General features: G+C 42.4%; 1 protein-coding gene across 1 annotated transcript in view; it reads right to left on the bottom strand.

Annotated features, from left to right (window-relative positions):
• LOC132328407 (ras and Rab interactor 3-like) overlaps nt 1-20945 on the bottom strand; it is a 156823-nt gene that overhangs the window by 52739 nt on the left and 83139 nt on the right. The window contains exon 18 of the mRNA XM_059848227.1: nt 13154-13298. Within this exon, the coding sequence (XP_059704210.1) occupies nt 13154-13298 (145 nt within the window). The remainder of the gene's footprint in view (nt 1-13153; nt 13299-20945) is intronic.

Below are 20945 nucleotides of genomic sequence, written 5' to 3'. Positions count from 1 at the left end.
AAACCCAGTAGTAGAAAGAGAAGTTCTTGAGATCTTGAGGGATTGCACCTAGGTAATTGTCACCCTCTAGTCAGAAATAAACAAGTTTCTAGTTGTCTGACAGGCAGACAGAGGGGGAAAAGAAGTAGAATGTAAAGCCATGGGAGCTTCCTGCATTGTAAGGTTCTTGGATGAACAGAAAAATTGGATAATGGAAATGATGTGAGAAGCTTGGCATGTCCCACGAGGCAGGCTTGCCTGTCCAGTGTCCTCCCTACCTTGCAGAATGCTTGTGTTACTGGTCCACCCTGGTGACAAGTTTATAGCTCAGGAAGTCGTGCTTCTCAGCCTGTGGTCTGTGGAAAGCCTGTGGTTGGCAGAGCACTTCCTCCTGCTCGCTGGTCCCCTTGTTCCTCCTCCACTTAAGTGTCCACCCTTCTACTCTTTGGTCTACAGCTGATGCTTTGCACATCCAAGAGTTTTGGCTCAGCCTGGGAAAAACCAAGATTAATAGCCAATGCAGCAGCTGTTCCAGCTGCCAAAAGGTAAGACAAACCAAGGGTCTCCTAAATATCCTGACACCTCACAGCTCAGCAAAACTGTCTCCCACCAACACCACCTTCTGCTACAGGCACCGTCAATTTCCGCAGTGAATTTTGCGCTCTGCAATTGAAGTCTCACTTCAAGCGAGCTCTTCTGAACCTGCCAGGGATTCCCAAATTCCCGCTTCTGTGAAGGCTAGCAGGTTTGCATGCATCTGGGCCCTGTTTGCACATGTTCATCTAAGTTTGCCAAAGTGGAACAAGTCAACACCCTGCTAGGGAGCTCCATTAAAGGCACAGAGGAATCAGGTGATCAGGTGTGGGACAGCTCACCTACCCTTAAACCAGTCACCAGTGAAAACCAACAGAGGAAGTTACAAAAATGAACAAGTTCTACTACACTTCAAGGGCAAAATGTGTCATGGCCACTTGTGCAGGTGGAAGAACTGTAAATCATGTGTCAATTTATTAAGTAACCAGTAGCCACTGAGTTTTCTGGTCACATATGACACCAGACTGGTGTCTTAAGCAGTACGTGGCTCAGCTTGAAGGTCTGATGGTCAGCAGCACACTGGAGGAGCTGTATGGACATGCACTGCTGCCTGCAGAGCTCAGCAGGGATAGCTGGGCTAGCCTGTATGAGCTGAGCCTCAGGAGCAGGCTCTGCACAAACACATGGAGCAGAATGACCAAGCTCTGCTAAGTCCTGGTGCCCTGGCTCCTGCCATCACCGGGTTTAAAGCTAACACATGGATTTTCCTCATTACTTCCATGGTGCCGGCAAATACCGTGACTGCAGCTTATCTGCTTTTGAACTTTGCAGAGCCTTGCCCCCACTGGAAGGTGAGCAGTCAGGTCAGCTCTGCAGAAGCTTTGCGGGATGAGAGCTGCGGATGTTGTGAGGGATGTGTAACCACTGTCCCTCACCAAGCACAAACCTGCTGCTCAGGACCAGTGGTGGCTCCCTTAGGGCAGGAGCAGCAGGGCCAAGGAACTCAAGAACAGAGAAGTAGGGTGTGCCTGCAGTGCTTCCCATGAACCCGCCAATGCTTCTTCCTCCTAAATTAACCAAGCTTAATTGTAAGTGCTTCTAGAGAAGCAGCAATACCTCTGGCAGACCCTCTTGTTTGACCTTGCCAACAACCTTTCAGCAAAGAGTTCTCTCAATGGGTGGGGAGGTGTAAAATGTTTATTAAGTTCCCAACTTCTCTGTGTTTCCTAGGTTCATTAGGTCTGCCCCTCTATTTTAATACACAAGGTCATGTGTACAATAAAGACCTGCATATGCATAAAACCCCCCAAAAAGTACAAGCTAATTCTCATTACTACATAGCTCCTAGGCCAGCTCTACTAACAAACAAGACTTCTCACACACACTCACTCACAGCCATGGCATGGACAGAAACAACGTAAAAAACAAACATCCAAAAATTTCCTGAAGTAAGAGCCCTTCTTCCTTCTTTCAAAGATCCCCTTCCTTTTTTGTCCCTTTCAGTCTAGCCACTTTCTGCATCCATTAACACCACTGGAATATGCTGCCTGTGGCCCCACACTGGACTGGGGCTATTATATCCTATAGGTGTGATAAGTCTTGGCTGGTATTCACCAACTGTACTGCTGCCTTTATGTAACTTTGCATATTTATTTTTGCAAAGTTATTTTGTATTTATTTTACATATCTATTTTGCAGACAACAATTTGTCTCACAAACATAATTTCTCTTTTTACTCAGTCAAGATGTACTTTGTCAAGTCAAAACCACTTTGCAGGTTATGCTAGCTGTACTCCCTTCCTAACAAGTAAGTTAATGATAAGTTGTTCTCCCCCACTTTTACAATCAGAGATTTCCAGGGCATTTGTCCTTTGCCTATTTCAAACCCAAATTATTCTCTTAGGAATGTCAACATATCAGCAAAACTAAAGATTTTTCTTTGTGCGCAGGCAATGAAGGATCATTTGTACTTCTGCAAGGCCCTTTCAGTGCAAAGAGAAGAGAGCTGCTGGAGCAGCAGCCAAGGCAGGGTCACAGTGGCTAGAGAACAGACATTTTCCTCAACAAAAAACTGCAAACATGTTTGCTGGATAATCCAACTTCTCTGGAAAGGCTTGTGCAGTGCAGAAACCAGAAGCAAATGTTGTGAAGAAGAGAAACAACTTTCTAGGCTTTAAGACCATAAGGAAACCCCAGACCTCCCTCACCCTCCCATGTCAGTGCTCAAGAGGGGCCCAGCTGAGCCACGACCTGGAGAGAAAGGCTTATTCTCTGCATTCCAAAACCACCTGAAGTGCTGGAAGCACAGAGAACCCCTGCTTTTACTGCAGGGTCAAGGTGATGGGCAGAGGTTTTGCCCCTTTCCAGCTCATCTGGACAGGAAGGAAGATGGGAATGGAAAGCCAGGGAATGCTTTTCTATATTGTAATCACCTAACAAAGAGGGGAAAAGGAAACGGAAAATAAAGGGGAGGGACAAATTTCCAATCCAAACTTCATTAAGAGTAGACTGCAGTTTAGCTTTCTTAATGCCATTCTGTTTCAAACCCTATATATTAAAAGAAATTATTTGAAATCTGCATGATGTCTTAGAGCCAAAAACCCGGGCAAAATATTTAGAGAAACATCAGACTAGTGATAAAAAGCTATGGCCTTGCTCACCCTGTGAGGGGATGGAGGGTAGGCATGAGGCACACCAGACATGAGAGGCTAACCACACAAACTTGCATAATGCTGAGCAGTTTTCCTCTGCACTAAGAAATATCTACAAACCCTTATCTCAGTCTTCATTTGCAACTAGAAATGGTTGTTTTGCCAAGGGAAATGAATCCACTGGACTTTCATTCTGCAGGATATGAAGGAGCAGAGCAAAGGACTTCTGAGTTCTCTCCTCTCATAAGGCACCACACAAAGTGGCTTGCTTACACACAAATATTCATTTTTTGGGTAAGATTTCCTTCCAGTGTCAGTGTGAATGGATTTCAATATGTGGTGCTCTTAGTGAAAAAACCAAGTATCTAAATCTGTCAACCTTCTCTTTGTCTGTCCTCCTTAAGCCTTACTCCAGCAATTTCATATGCCTCATTAATTTTGATTAGGCATTAGAGAAATGTGTTTATTTCTTGCTTTATTACCTGATGGGATTCCTGCCTGCATTTACACTGGGGCAAGGTTAGAGATCTGCCTTCCTGAGGGAAGGAGAGGAAAAGAGCTCATTTGGGTATTTCAGGGATATGGAAAGGTGGTGAAAGGACATGGTCTCTCACCACCTTCTAGTGGTGAACACCTCCAGAACACCTGGAAACAACTCAGGGTGGGAGAGGTGTTCTAGTTTGCTACCTTTTGCAACCTGTCCTGTGGGTGGGCATGGCCCTCGTCCTCCTGTACTGGTGGGACAGCCTGGAAAAAAAGGGCTGGTTAGTGGAGCAGTGTCAGAAACTGCTAAAATGTCCCTGCAGTGACTGGCAGCTCAGCATGTGACTACAGATCCTGCCAAGCAGCAAGACAAACCTGTTGGCTCTCCCAGACCTCACCAAACCACTGCTGGGACCTCAAGCTTGTTCATTTAAATGTGTTTATGGTCTCTGCATTGCCGGGGCGAAAACATAGGTAGGTCATGAGCCACAGCCCTTGTGTTCATAGACCACAAGATAGTTTAAGACAATCCACAACATGGCTGTCTTGGTCATGTCCTGCTCAAAACATCTGTGCTGCAGCCACCCCTGCCTCCAGGCTGCTATGGCTTGTCTGACACTGGGGCACTCTGACTTGGGGGGCCAGAGGCGGAAAGAAGGTGAGTGCTGGACTCAGCTCTCTGGCCTGGCTCCCTGCTCAGCTTGGTGAGGCATGAACAAATTTAAGACTTGGATTCAGCCCACTGGCACCAGTCACCCTGAATTATTCCCTGGAACTGCTGCTTCTCCAGTAAGGCAGAGATCACCATGAGTGCATGCACCATGGGTTCCTAAATGGACACAACAAATAAACCTAAAGTCAGGCAGAGTAAATCCAGACTAGATATGGACAGCTAGCTCTAATAGCAAAGGAAGACAGCAGAATGCCAGGCCAAGGGACTAAGCCCATCACCTGTCCCTGTCTCAGGCTGCTGTTCAGAGTGCTCCTCCTGCAATCTCTGCTGGTTTTCCAGCACTGAGGACCCACCTCTGCTGGGAGGGTAACAGTTGTTTTCCCTTTTGGCTAGAAAGGTTATCAGTGAGATCCAGCCTAAAACTAACCACTTTCTAGTCCCAAGAAAGGATTAGAATGGGAGTTCAGGACACAATTACACAAAAACATTCTGTATTCCATTTTTGTCCTACGGACAGAAAGGAAAGTTGGCCAAAGCTAAGTTCTTTCCTGTGTGTTGGTTCAGCAGAAGCAGCTTTGAGTTTTGCTTGGTTTCTTGTTTTGTGGAGGGTATCAGGAGTGACAAATTCCTTGAATAGAACTTCAGGGGGGCAAAAAAGGAAAGAGAGAAGAGAAAGATTCTTGGCAGGCAAGATGAAAGGCTGGGCTGGGTCCCAGGCTGTCATTTAGTCAAGTATGTGTGACAACCTTTCTTTGCCTAGAAGTCTGCTAGCAATTTGCAGAACAGAGATGCAGGTAGCCAGCAGTGCTGTCTGTCTCCAGACTCTGCTATTTGTTGGTCTCTCTCTGTTTCCTTGGTGAATTTTTCCAAGCAGCAGAAAATTTAATCCAGTTCACAAGGGGCTGCAGCTGCTTTCTGTTCTGCCCAACAGCTGCTTTTACAAGAGAGAGACTTCAAAAGACTGGCTTTCTCTGGAGGGCCATGGGAGGGAGGTACGTGAGCTGTGTGGATTCCCTATATTTGGCAAAGTTTTGCCAGCATCCAGAAGGTTGTCTGTATTCAGTTGCTTTCACAAAGCACTTGAAATTCCCCAACAATTCGTTAGCCTTGCAAAAGCACAGAGAACATAGCAACTAACATGGTCAGGAGATAATTCCACGCAGTAAGACAGGTCTTCCAACCCTGCCAGGGATACACAGACCCAGAGTCACCCAGAGCAAACCCCAGCAGCCACACCTCTTGCAGGATCATTCTCAGAGCCAGGATTCCAGGCCTGCCTCAGAGAACAACTCTCAGGGTGGGGTTTTGTGCTCCTCCTGATCCAGGGCAAGGGAGGGTGCTGCAGGAAGAGTACTTCTTCCACATTCTCCCCACACACCTCTTTTGCTCCAGCTGCAGAGGCTGTGTAAAGACTGAGGAGAGCTGGTTTAGCTCCATAATCCTGCAGGGAACTCATCCACCAAAGGCTTTCTGAGAAAGGGATTCTGCTCCTAGCATCACCCCAAACTTAAAGGATGGTCTGAGGAAAACCAGAGTTTCACTGCTCAACAAAGATCATGGGGATTGGGCTATGACCACAATCAAATCAGGTCCATTAATTTGTGCCTCAGTTTCCCTTCCTATAGTAACAATATCTGTCCTTAGCTGGTTGTTGGGAGCCTTATCCATGAACCACCCAGAGATCCTTTCATAAAGACAAGGACTTTATATTAATCACACAATGTGATTACAGTTTCTGAAAACACTTTGTCCCTTTTAAAGGTACCAGTAATTCAAAAAGCAGAAATCCTTTACTCAGACACAAATACGTTCTCTGTTTAGCAAAAAGCAAATAGAAAGTCTGGGAAAGGCACACACATAGGCATGTGTGTATTAATCTATTTGAAAAGAGCTGCATTCCATAGCACTCCCTGGCTTGCACATATTGAGCAGAATATCTATTTAGGAAAATGTGACTAGCACAACCAGCTATGTAATGCTCACATCTGCTAATCCTTTACTGCTCAAGTAATCATATTCACTTGCAAAAGGATTTATACCATTTTGGGTGCAGGCAAAGAGGAGCTAAGCACTTCAAAACTTGCAACTGAGTATCTTGAAGGAAGCACTGCCTTCATGGTCCCCTTCAGCAGGGTGGAGGGATCTTATTTCTGGAGGTAGGTAGAATTACTTTAGATAGTTTAGACAGGTACAGAATGGACAGAGGAAAGGCTTGTGGCTACACTATTTAGCATACTGGGTGATGCTTGTAGCTCTATTTCATTTGCACAGGTTAAACAGCCCTGGTCCCTCGACCACAGCTGCTTCACAGGGCTGTGTTACCAGGTACTTTGACAGACACATTTTCCCCCCTCCCTCCCCCACAAACTTCACAATTAAAGGACACCAGCTGAAAGCTTGCCTTGCCTCTCCAAGATACAACCCCCTGAGAGCCTGGGATGGATTCTGAAGTCAGCCAGCTCCAGCTCTGGAGAGTTACTCCAGACTGACAGCAGAGCACGGCTCCAACCGAGCCGTGTGCATCTGTGTGGTTTAGGAATTCCCCTTGCTAGGATGGGGGGAAGGGAATGGCACTTGTGTTCCTGCATTGTAGGAGCAGATCAGGGCTGCCAAACAGAGTGGTGGAGGGAGAGAGAGTGCCAAGAAAATACAGCATACACACAAACAACCCCGTGAAACAGCCCTGCCCTCCACAGCAAATGGGCTGCAACCACTGCACAAGGACAGTTCTCCTCTCCCTTATGTACCACAGGCAGCCCTCTCTGGCTGGGAAGCATAGAAATAGACAGATTTTGACCCTGTGCAACTTTTTTGGTGGCTAGTTCTCCATGGATGCCTGCCTGTTCAGCTGTCTTCTCACCTTTGTGCAGCTAGATCAGTGTCAGAGCCAGGGTGTGCCCAGCACCCTGACATCTCCCACTTGGCAGTACAGACATGTCCCAGCTCATAACAACGAATTCCAGAGGACTCCACTGCTGGCTGGCTCTCCTGGAAAAGCTGTGCTCCCTCGTTCAAGTGGTGTGTAACCAGGACAGGACTCAGTCACATATTTACCCCTCAGGCACTTTGAGTTCATGGGTGGCCCCCAGTGATTTCACCCCACAAGTGCCATCCACTGTTCTCTGTGGTCCATGGCCAGTACTTCTGGCAACCCGACCCAGCTTTGAACAAGTTCTGCAGCTCAGAGAACAGTCAGGAACACAGGCCATGCCTACCAGGGCTGTGTGGGCACTGCCTTCTTCATTCAGCAAACTCTGGAGAAGAAAGCACCTTCACGAAACCTCTCATGGACCTGTGCCTAGATTTTTAAAATGGCATTTTCTCATATAAGCAGACAGGCACACATGATTTTGTCTAGCTCCTACCTGGCTCCAAATGAGGATTTATTCTACAGATTCTGCATGATTGCTTATCGTAAAACACCTACCCAACACCACAGAAAAAAACTAACCTCAAAATTGGAATTAGGAAGAAATGTAGGACACAGACTGAATTGAAGACCACTGCAGACCAATGCCTGCTTTGACATCCAAGAATTGCAACTTCATTGCCCTTGTAGCATGATTTTACTTTAACTGTTTCCACTGGTTCTTGAAGGCCTTTTTAAACTCTCTTATGCATCTCCTTTTATTCTCATTTTCAGTCCACAGAAATCTCAAAGTCTTCTTTGGTAGTATGAATACTTCAAAACAATTTTTTTTTTTAATAATGATCAAACATCTCAGCTTTGTAACTACTTCTGCTCTAATTCCTCAGAAGGAATTAAAAGCTCCAGGTCAGCAAAATAATCTGTGATTCAGCTGCTGCTCTGAACACTGGGACTGCCAAGACCAGGTCTATCCCAGCACATCCCGTCCCCTGTGACTTTAGGACCACCCAAGAGCTGATGACATTACAGCAAAAGGCATCACAGCCTCTCTTTGGTCTTCTACACAACATGTGCAAAATACACTTTTCACTGGTTCATTCTAATCCTAAATCTAGAAGGATTATGACGACATATTAAATACCTGAATTTACTGTCATTAATTTGTAATTCCTCACACATGGCAGCTGAAACAATCAAACATACAAACCCCCTTCCCTTTTGATATAGTTGGAAAAGTGTGATAGACTTCTGAGGCACCAAGGGCTTTTGATGACCATATCTTCACTCTACCCACTGATCCATCTGCATTGGAATTTGACTAGTCATTCCAAACAGCTGCCTGTTCATTCTAACTACCTTCCAAAAAGCTATTTATTTATATTCCCAAATGCAAAAAAAACCCAAGAAACTTCTCCCTTCAAAATTATGAAGGTTAAAGGGCTGTGGTGGACAATATTTTTTCCAAGTTTCACTAAAGCACTTTGGTTTCTCTGCTTTTATGAATTGACCCAGACAAACATTTAAAACTCTCCAGATTTTTTTCATACTAATGGATTTGGTTTAGGTATTTCCTTTAATGCTTATTATTCAGGTAATTTTGGAGATTTTTCTGAGTCTCACAATCTTGTATTGCTGATCTCAGAGAAACCATCTATATTTACTGATGAATAAGTGGAAATATAGCCATAGTATCATTTGGAAGTGTGATATAAAATAGATAATCTCTAAAATACCTGGACTGTGTACACATGGTTTGATGTTGCCATCATATTGCAGGGGTTCCATACTGTTGTCTCCTTATCACAAAGGCTTCATACCTTCTTGGTGTTTCTCATGGGCAGCTCCTCAAAGCACTGACTCTTTCTTCTTCACAAAGTAGCTAAGTGACTCTAACTCCCTTCTCAACCAGCCACCTGACTCTTTTGTAGCACTCTTCTTCTCATTGGTCACAGCTGTGGCCTCTTAAAGTCAGGTCTGTTCCTAATCTTTGATAATTGGCCCAGCTGCAACTCCTTAGGGGTAAGATTACTTTTTGCACTATCTTTATTTTCTATATTCTATCCCCCTACAGTTTGATAAGGTATGAAGCCAGCTCAAACTTGTGCCAAGCAACCCTCCCAGCTGGTGTCCAGGACCCACTGCTCTACATGAACACCTGTGCACACAGAGCAAGGGAGACGTGTGCACCTTACGTGCACGTTTTTCAGCCTGTGTTGCCTCTGGGTTGTCAAGCCAACAGTACAACCCAGCACGTAGCCATTTAGGACAGGAAGTGAAAAACTATATTTAGCTGAACCTGTAGTAGAAAGTAGATGATCAGAATATTGCTTACATTTGTGCCCCCATTCCTGTGAGCACTGGTATAAAACTGCAGTGCTGAGAGGGGCAATATTCCCAGTGTGGTCTGTCCTCTAGGAACTAAAGGGACAGCTGCCTCCTCTGCTACCACCAGCACCACTGCACAACGTGTTCCAAGCATCCACTAAGTCTGGCAAGGACTCACATACTGGAAGTGCTGGAAAAACCATGTAACAAGTCAGTGTGGTTGTAAACATGCTTTTCAGTTAAATGAATTTCAGGAGATTTTGTCTCCTCCCTTCCAAATTCAGGTAGCTTTGGAGAACACCTGCTTTTTTGTATCTTTACAGTGATATCCCAGCCTTAGTGCAATGCATCTTGAGCACAGAGATTTGCCTCCTGAGAAGCACCATCCTGCTCAACTAGAAAGTGTATCCCTTATGAGAGCTTGACAGACAGCAGGGATTTAATAACACTGATTTGTTTCCAGTTGCTACTGTCCCTTTCCGTTTAAACACCACATCTCACAGGTTCTGGTGAGAGTACTCCTTTCCTATGTGGAGTACTTTACAAGACTTCCTGAGGCAAACAGAACTTTTTCCATTGATTCAAATAATCTGAGATTTAGTCCTTTACAAAGGATGGCTCTTGAGTTTTTAATAGTTTTTTTCTCAGTTCAAACCTGATCCTGGTAAAAGTTGGTATAAGATTTATTTACTGCACTGCAGGGATGTATGTGTAACCTGGGCAGAAGAATCCCTCGATAACAAAGCTCTTGTGACCAACTAATAACACAAAGGTCATGGGTTTGATCCCTGTATGGGCTATTCACTCAAGAGGTGGGCTCAATGATCCTTGTGGGATCACAGAATATTCCATGATTCTGTGAAAACTCCCTATCCAGCAGAAGTCATGCTTTTCATGGCATGCTTCATAGGCTCTATGGTCTGCTCTCCACAGGAGATCAGACTAGACAATCAAAACTTTCCCTTCTGAAGCAAAAATCTGTGAATCTATGAGAGTGGTTCAGTTTACAGATTCCTCCAGTGTTTGACCTCTTTATGTCTACATTCATCACATGGAACCTGTCAACTGTGATCTGGGTTTTGTGCCAAAAAAAGACATGTCACCAAAAGATGCACAATCATTACTTCATTAGGTAATCTGCTGTCCCAGAAATGAGAACCACTGTAAGCCATCCCAGCTACCTGAAACAGCCATTTTCTCAAAGATGGATTCAATATTTGCACATACCATCTCTGTCTCAGCTCCTGCCTGCTCTACTCATCTTATTCTCCATACATTTGCCAGATGTTGGAGTGAAGGCATATATCTTTACATGAAACCATGGTCACCATGGTCAAGCAGCTCACATTTCTCCAGATGTTTTGTGATCTCACCACTTACTAATGTTCCTAGGAGTTGGCCTGACTCTAGGTGAGAATTAATGGTTAAATTCCTCTGCTTCTCTCCCATAGCATTTTGGAAGAATTTGATTAGATTGATTTCTATCCAGCTCCTATCTACACTTCTCCCTCATTCCTCTCTGAGTGGCCACTAATTCTGGAGGCAGATTTCTCCCCAGGGTCTTTCTGACATTTGACAGATATAAATCAGCAAAACTTGTTTATGGATTTACTAGATGCAGAATAGACCCTAGTCCTTTCTAGGAATGAATGCATGGATATTTCCAAGTTGCTGGGGTACTTCCATGATAATTTGCACTGCCATAGTTTCTGTGCATGTGACTAAGCTTTTCTTTTTAATTAATCTTAAAACTAGGCTGAACAGAGGGGCAGTCTCAGGAATTTCACATGCAATTTTGGTGCACAGAATTTTAAAATCAGGTCAAGGTTCTCCATCAACACCTTGCCTTAGGTTACCATTTCTTTTGAAAGCGATGAACTCCAAATACTTTGTGTAAATTGCACCTAATTCAGTGTAACCATAACAGGAAATCAGCTTAACACAACTTAGAAATGTTTCTAAATCTGTAATGTGTTGGAAGCCACAATGTATGCATGTTAAAATGTAATTTTGAGGATCTTCAGCAATAGTATAGCATGTAAACAGAAAGAGTTAAAATAGATTTTAAAATAGCCAAGTTCCTCTTTATGAGTGGAAGATAGATTGGAAATAAAGACAATCAGTTAATTAACTAAAAGGTCACTGTTAAATTGTTCAGATGCTCAAAAAACCTATGAAGAATGCATGCAGCATGCCCATTGATGCTTCAATATTCCTCCAACCACTTGATTTACAGTCCTGATGTAGGGTTTATGGCTTTTTTCCTTTTTCCTGCAACTCTAGACGGAAAACAAACCTTTGCAAGCATGTGGCTCCTTTCAGACATCTCAGAAAGAGATAAACAAATATACCTTCCAGTCTATCATACTTAACATCTTAACTGTCACAAATGCAGGGATTATCTGCAAAGTGCAAATAGTAAGTTGCTCTCACCAGTCTACAGGGATTGGATGCTTTCATTTTTTTCCTGACAGCTGTGTGATCTTTGTCCCTGAGTGTTTAACATTACATGGAACTGAGGAATGATACCTTGAAACAGGAGTGGCATTGCTCCACTTAATGCAAACAATTGAACAAGGCAAAAGCAATGACAACTGCAATGCAGGGTTCTGCCTGCATCCCCCCATTCCATGGGTGTATTTGGGAACAGAGGTACAGTAAAACCATCACACAGTGGCCTGTCAGCAGCAATTTCCCCCTGTTTGACTGAGTGTGCTCTAGCCGGGCAGCACCCTCAGCAGCTGGAAATGCAAGTATCCCATATCTACCCACCCATCCACAGAGCTGCTTCTACTGGATCCATCACAGAAATATCTGAAACTTTTGTTCATGGAAAACAGGCTAAGTGTGCTGGACAGATAAGAAAAAGTCTCAGTACCTGGTATGATTATGGTTTTCCGTGGGGGAAGGGGCAGGGGGCTGTGACTGACAGTTTCAGCAGCTATGTAATTTTCCCTTGCTTGTTTAAAACAGGAAACAGAAATGCCCACCTTCAGCATGGGCTTTATGATACAACCAAGCCTTGGGAGGATTCCAGCCTTATCCTGGAATCCCAGTAGCTTGTGACTGTTCTTTTGTATCAAAACCGATTTTATCTCCCACTGTTTTCCTGGGATTTGGTCCTGCAAGGTGCAGTGTTTTGGCCAGAGGCAAGGGAAGCCTATAGTCCTTTCCTGACAGAAAGTACACTTGAAGTCTCCTGGGAGCGTGGGGACAGGGCTTGTGTACACCTTAGTGTGCAGGCACTGAAGTAACCAGCAGCTCCTGAGGACAAGCCCTTATCCACTTCTGCATTTGAGCAAAAACAAAGCAAGCCTCCCAGAAAAGCTTTGTCATATTTCCAAAACTAAAGAAATCCCTTTTTCTGTCCTTTGCCCCAAACTGTAGATTTGGATTTATCCTTCTTCCTTAAATAGTTAAGGTTCGAGCTAAATAAAGCCATTGCAGTTTGTTTTCAGCTGGAACATGTCAGTTAAAGGAAATACTGTAAATTACAACATAGTCATGCCACACCATTGTGACTGTGTAACTAGTAACTCAGCAGTCAGCTCACAAATGCAGCCGAGAACTCTTTGTTAAGTAGGAAAAGGAAAGCAACAGCTATTAAAAATGAACAGTCACTAAAGATTCAGGACTTACCCTGAGTCATCCCTGGCTCCCTTCTCTCCTGCTGATGTTTTCATCATTACAGCAAACTTTAAGTCACTTTCTGTATCACAGTGGCTTGAGAGTTCCTCGGTCAGAAAAGCAATTCCTTCCCATCGCTGAGCAGAACTTCCACATCCTCAGGTTTTGTACTGAAGATAGTATTTCAAGGGCATGAGGGGGAAGATGTTTAAAACCAGCTTCAGGCTCAGTAGTATCAAAGGGCAGAGGACTAAACAAGCACTGAAATGAAAGCAAACTACCAAGAAGATCCGATTTTAGCCTCTCTTATTTCTACTTCCTGTATTTATATGAACGGGGGATTTCAGGAAGAGGCAGTCTTTGGTGGTCAAGGGTGTGTGTGTGTGTGTATGTGTGAGAGAGAGTGTTTGTGTTATAAAGCCATATTTAGTAGTGCAAGCAGGTTAACCTTATTAGAAAGAAGGGCCCGAGACTTTCAACTAATTTGTTTCTCTAACCTAAGTTAGTTTCAGAGGAAATCATTCTTCAGACTACAGGTATATCAGGAGGCAACGGAGCACAGTGAACTTTGTAAAGGATTTTGTAAGGCAGCAAAGCAGTAAGCCTCTGTCTGCAAATTCCTGAAGCATGTGTATTTCTACTGCTTGAGTAACTGGATCCAGATGGAGCTTGGAAACCTTCATATTTACACAGGACCTGAGAAAACGAAATGTCTAACACTGGCAGAGGACAGCTTTGCAAAAGCATTCCCAGTTAAAGCAAAAGCTAATGCTGAGGGTGTGTGAGTGCTGGCAGACTAAGAGCTCTCCAAGCTCAGTCGGGCTCAGTGCACGTTTGACCTGCAGTCACTGCAGCGATCGAGGCTTTGCTGGGCGGGAAACCCCACCCAACACACGCCAGCTGTGGGGGCTGGGGGCTGACAGATGTGCTGGCAGGGCTGGGGGCACTCCTCTTTGGCAGCCCTGTGGCTCCAGAAGTATTTGATGTTAGGAGAATACATACTGGAAAAAGTAAGGCAGAAGTAGAAAGAAGAGGTGGGGAAAAGCAATTGGATGGAATGGAGTGGGAGATGAAAGTAATTTTTTGCCCCCTTTATCTTTAGAAGAAATTTCTCAGCCCTCTGAAAATAGACAGTGCCACACAGTCCACAGCAGGAATGCAAATGCCAGGGAGCTGTCAGTGTATTGGCAAGAGGGAAACGAGTCCTCAGTGCAGAACGCAGAGCCAATTCTGCTGGCACCGAGCTAGAGAGAGTCAGGGAGACTTTTACCATCACCACGTCACACCTTTGATGTAACACAAGTCAAAATTTTCCTTCTTTTTTTTTTTTCTTTTAGAAAGACAGTAACTTCAGTTCACATTAGGACATTTATCTTCTGGCTTTTACAAGGATTTATCTTAGAAAGTCTATTATTTTAGAAAGAGCCTTACTGAAAGACTGCATGATGGAATTCACCACCGTTCTAAGTAAGGCATGTTAGTGCTTACTTGCTGCCATTATTTAAATTCACACCTGACTTTTTGCCTTATCTAGTTTTAAATTTTCAGCTACTGTATCTGGTAATGCTCTTTTCTACTATATTTGCTCCAACTCCTGGAGTAATTTTCAGGCAACAACAAAGTCATTCATGAAAAATTTAGTCCTCTTAGACAAACTGGTTGGCTGAGATTCACTCATCCCTTAGAGCAGACTTGTCAGATCTCAGCGCTGAATCCTCTGTGAGTTCTGGGCTCAGAGGTCCAAGAAAAAAAATCTTCTAGATTTATTCACCAGCTGGGCACCTTTGAAATGCACCTCAGGTATTGACATGAGAACAATCTCCTACATGCATCACACAAATTCAACCCTAGCCCAGTACACTTTCCTCCCCTGCAATTCAGCAGGGACCAGGCCCATTTAGCATCTGCCCTTGCTCTGCTGGAAAAAAAGGTTTGCTGAGACAAAAAAATGCACAGTTGTGCTGTCTGCATGGACCTGCTCACTCAGAGAAAACTGTTCACACAAACAGGCAGCCATCCTAGGCAAAGACTTAAGATTTTGCAAAGGCAGAACTGAACAGAGTTAGAAAATTCCAATTATATTTTTAGGGAAGAAGAAAAAAAATTACTAGAACAATTAAAAAGGTCCAGGAAAAATGGCAAAAAATACAGAATAGAAAATCACAGTATTTTGGTGCTATCGCAGTTTCATGTCATTTGAGGGAAAACTTTCATGCTATTTCCAATGTAAAGAATGCAGTTTCAGAAATTTTAAGTTTTGAAATTTGTTTTTTTAAAGATATTGACCAAATTTAATTTTAAAAGTCCCATATTTTCTGCAAAATACTCAGCACTTCTGTAAAATATTTAAAATATGAAAAAGAAGACAAATTTTGTTCAAGCTTTACTAGGTGTCTTTTTGAGCTAGAGATTTGACAGGTTTAGTATGTGACAACGTGTTCCAGAATCAGGCTTTGGAAGGAAACAATTACAAAAAAGCTAAATGACAAAATCATATCCAGTTACTTCAAATTTACATTTCTCTGTTATAAATCCAAGCCAAATGGGAGGATTTATTTCTCTTCTAGGACTGATTCACCCTTTCCATCTTAAGCCACAGCATTCTGCAGCCCTTTTTTTGTAGTTTCATGCAGCTGGGTTGGAAATGTTTAAAAATGGCTTATGGGGGAAGCCATTAAGTACAATGAGCACTCGAGCTACAATAAAGGACATTCAGAATATACCCAGATTACACCACAGTTCTGCTTTCCACACAGGAGGGAGAGCCTCCATCAATAATATGGCCTGTGATAGGAGCCCTTAGAACCTGCCATGCCTATTGTGTCACTAATCCATAGATTATGGGCCTTTTATAGAGCCTATTACATAACAGATCATGATGGGTCACAGTGTCAAGGATGGAAGGATTAAAGGAAGAGGCACTTTTCACATTCAGATTCTGGTTTTTAAAAGTTAATTCTGTACAAAAGAAGGAATCTTTTTCTGTTCCCAGCTTAGAAAAATTTAGCCTGGCATGCACTAAAAAATGAAATCTTTTTCCAAATTCAGAAAATGCAGAATATCCTTTTTCTCCACTTCCATAAGACTTTTCTGTAGATGCACAAAAAGCCCCACAGTGGCTAATGCTGGGTTTATACAGCAGTAGGGATTGCAGTCTCACACACAGTGCTAAAAAAAAATAACATCAAGCTTTGTTTTAACTTGCATCTCCTGGTAGGAAACTGGCTAGGAGTATTCATGAGAAGACTCTTGTCTAATCAAACTATTAACACACCAGGCCATGAGATCAGGTAAATATTTCCAGCCTCTCATCAGCATGCAGTAATCAGTGTGAACCTGCTGGACATCAATATATCACAGGATTAGGCAACCAAAATGCTCTTGATCAGCTTTTTGTCTGAGGTTGCCAGAGTTGCTTCTGGATCAGTACCTCAGTACAGCAAACTGGGTTCTCAGCAAACCGAGTTCTCAGTTTTCTGGTCCCAAAAGAGCAAATTGTATGTTTCAGAATTGCTGCAAATCAAACCAATACACTTAACTCACTCCAAATAATGAATTGATCCAGGCAATACTCCCTAGAACACACAGAATGTGGGGCCTTCTGTCACTCAGTTCAGCAGGGTCCACATTTCACCAAAAAGCTAAAACGTGCAGGCACATGTCCTATTTGGGGACTGAAATTTTAGATTTTCAACAACATGTGTGAGAATGTTTCACATCTACTAATCATCTGAGAAAAAAACCAGCAAACACTCTTGTTTATATAATTTATTGATAGTGTACATTTTTTTATATAGTGCATTATAATACTGAGTGCTATAATCTTTATAAATGCTGAGTTAACTATTTTTAAAATTCTCACAACAAAAATAATCGAATATCATGCCAACATTTTGTAACAAATTATCACATTAAATCCATTTGGATTTCATGACATGTTCATCTGTACAATGGACCCCATATCACAGAGCATTCACAGTGCATAAGGTCACAGTCATTGAAAAAATAAGTAACATGAGAGATTTCTGTTATTTACAGTTTACAACCCATCCCTTTCTGTTTTCAAAGTAAGCAGTTCTAGAAAGTTTTCATAATATTTAAAGAGGTATTGCACCTCTGAAGGGTGCACTGCAAATATGAAACACAGGTTTTTAAAAGGTTTGGAAGTTATTTTAGTGACCCATAAATGATTTCAAAGAATTTCTTGCAAAGGAGGAAATACCATGAGCCAAATTCTATGCTCAGTTCCACTGACACAAATTTGTGCCAACTACCAGGACACTAAGGAACACTGGCACCACTCCCAAGAACGTGAAGGCAAGAATTTGCTCATAACTTTGCTGCAGTAACAGCCATTTGAAACACAGGTGTTGCTGGGGAAGGAGATTTACAAGTTTTCTTTGCAAACGTAACTGGTATATGAATAAAGGCTGTAATCTTTCTGCAAAAACCCTCTGAAAGGAAGCATCTCAGTTGTTATTAATCTTTCTAGAGATGATTTCTGTCTGGTTTTCACAAATTCTGATACTTTTAGAATTTGCTACCATGCCTAGTGCTATAAACCAATCTTTTTACTTGTCATTCAAGTTTATCAAGACCATCTCAGTGACAGGACAGCAATGATTGCCTACATTCTTTGTGCAAGTGAAAAAGAAATACAGAATTAAATTCCAACTGGCAATTCTTCTAAGAAAATATCCAAATGGCATTAATTTCCCACAGTCATTAATTTCTTTCAGACAGTGCACTGTATGGGAGCAAGCAGAACCACGTGATGAGCAAACTGCCACAGTCCCTGCACACCCTGGCTGTGGAGAAGCAGCCACACACAGCTCATGTGTCAGGAGAGGCACGCACAGGACTTCACAGACTTCTCTGGGGAAAAACCGTCAGGACTTCACATGTGGGAAAATGTGAGAAAAGTGCTCAAGTTATTGAAAAGGAGGCTTTTAAACATGTACACAGTAGGTCAGAAAGGGGAACGCACACATCAGTGGAATGACATTCCCTTCTTCAGCAGGACATGGATCACTAGCATACACTTTACCAAATGCTTCAATGGAATAATAATGGGTTTGGTACAGAATTGCTGGAACTAAACACTGTCATTTACCTGTGTAAGCATCACATAAATCTCACCATCTAACAAAATGAAAAATGTGGCATTCAGACTCATGGAAATAGAAAGAAAATTGTGCAGCAAATGCACGAGCTGCAGAGATTTTCTTCTGAATGTTTAAACACAAATAAGAGAGAGATCTGAGGCTTGCAACGACAGAACATTATGCTCCAAGGTGATGTACTTCAATTAGGAAGATTCTTTGGTTTCACCTGGCTATCAGGGTTATTTTAGTGTGTGTTTCGTATTACATAACATCTGATCTTTCCTTGGCATGAATAATCAGACAGTATTTCTACAGCTTAAAGAACTCTAGCAAAACCAGCTAACAGTGAGACACAAGTAAATTGCATTAAAATTGAAAGACATGCAAGAAAGGAAGACAACAAAACTCATGAGGCATTTGTGCACCTAGAGCAAACACATAATAGAAACAAGTGTAATTAAAGCAGAGTCACAAGGGAAATCAAAGACAGAATAGAATCTTCTCTATAATTTCTAAGTATTAGATTAGCAAAGACCTTCGCCATTTGTTTACATGTTGACAGAAAGCTTACAAATATAATCTAAAACCAGAAGCTAACTTTGCTTGTTACAGCTGTAGCAAGCATATGAAAACAAAATAAAATTGGCACACCAAAGACTGAGCCAGGAGAAAGATGGTTGACTATACTGTACCTCTAGGGAAAACTTTAGGTGTTCTTCTAGGTTAGACTTCAGCCCAGAGAGAAGCCCTTGGATCATCAAAGAGACATTAAGATAACCATACCTGGAACTCCTTAGATTGAGACATGCAGATCCTGAGCTTGAAATCTTGACTCGAGCAATACTCTATAATGCAGTTCAATTGTTATGGTAAATAAATGGAATCAAACACTGCTGAACACGATGGAAACACTCCCAGGTCCTTGCTACAGAGAGGATTACACTCCATGGGTCTATGTGGGACATTGCATCTCCAGGGGAACTGCAGCTCAAAAGAGCTGCTGAAAGCCCTCCAGTTACAGCTGGCTAGCTGTAACTCAGTTTTATCCTGCTCACACACAAGGGCAGATGCACAGTTGAGAAGTCTGAGACAAGCAACGAGTTCTCTTATTTACAAGAGTGGAAATCTAAAGTGGTATCAGCAGAGCAGAAGCCCACAGATTCTGGTCAAATCTTTTATTTGAGAAATAAATAAAATCTTTAGACTACAAAACCAATAGAACATGGAAAGAACTGACTATATTAAGAAAACCAGAAATCAGACTCTGCTGTCATCTTAGGACACAATCCAGCAAGGCACTTGGATATATGCTTAGCTTTAAAATGGAATCAAACCTAATGAAGTTAAGCTTTGCTGGATATGGGATGTCTTTTTCTGAGTTGTGTTACTTTTCAGTGTTAGTATGCTGGCAAATTTCAGATCACACTAACAGTTTTTTCTCTCACATCCACCAGCTTTCTTTTCACTCTTGAGCTGAACATTAACTTACAGAACATTGTGACATACATTCCAAACTCAGCCAGATAACTTTTGCAATGGTTAATGAAACCAAATGGCTGCAAAATTTTATCGATACAATCCAAACAGCTGCAATCTAGAACTGTGCTAGCAGCAGAGAGCCAAGCACAAATCACTCCTTTTCTTGACTAGAAAATGACATAATTTTTAATGGTCTCCTGACCACACACGCTAATTTTCTTTTTTGTTTTTGTATACATGTGAAAGGCACAAGTCTGCTATTACTCGGCAATAGCCTCCTGAATTACTGATACATTCTGACGTGGGTTTATCTGCAATGCAACAGTTTGTCAATCACATCTTTCTTGGACCATTCAGTTTACCTGCATGGCTTAGTGTATAACTGTTTATTTTAGCATAATTATTTATTTTAGCATATGGACATGGACTACTTCCGAGCTTCCTGAAGTACTTCATATGATTATGTGTCATCAAAGCCCTGACACAGCATCTCATAATTCTTTGGCAAACAACACATCCTTGGTCATGTGGTGGCAGTGTCAAAGGAGAATCCTACTAATGTTATTTATGATGATAAGCACAGCATGATACTTCTCTCATAGCAGTAGATGCAGATGAGAACACCCCATGAAATGCAGCATTAAAATTCAATATAAATTGCCCTCAAGTGAGTTTATGTTTCAGGGAGAGCTGTAGATGACAGAAACCAGCCACACATTGCAAGGGTTGCTCTGGATTCTGAGACTGTTTCTGTTTCTGCTAAAATACAACACTGGTTTTCTGGAGCAGGTGATATTCAGATTAGGCAGAGTAATTTTAAATGATGTGTGAAGGACTTCTGGAATTAGCAAACAAAATTCATGTATATTTGGGCAAAAAATCAGCTGCTACAGAAAAAATGGTGCCCATACTCTTCTAAAATTTCCTGGCTCAGAAATATGAAGGTACAATACAGTTTTCTAGATCTGGCACTATAAACTTTGATGTCCTCATCCCTGTCAAGTCAGCTGCTCACTATGCATTCAAAACCAGACTTTGGGACTACTCTTCTCTTATGTAAAGACAACTGAGCTGCCTTAACTGTGCATTTGCTCTCTTGTGGAGAGCAAATGTTTGCTTGAAGACAGTTCTCCAAGACCACAAAGCAGAATATAGGAAAAAAACCATTTACTCAGCCTCTCTCTCTGCTCCTTTCAGTCTCATATTTAAGTCATCACCAA

This window comes from Haemorhous mexicanus, chromosome 6 (genome assembly GCF_027477595.1).
Source record: "Haemorhous mexicanus isolate bHaeMex1 chromosome 6, bHaeMex1.pri, whole genome shotgun sequence".
NCBI classification, from domain to species: domain Eukaryota; kingdom Metazoa; phylum Chordata; class Aves; order Passeriformes; family Fringillidae; genus Haemorhous; species Haemorhous mexicanus.
This window is presented reverse-complemented; position numbering and strand designations above follow the sequence as displayed.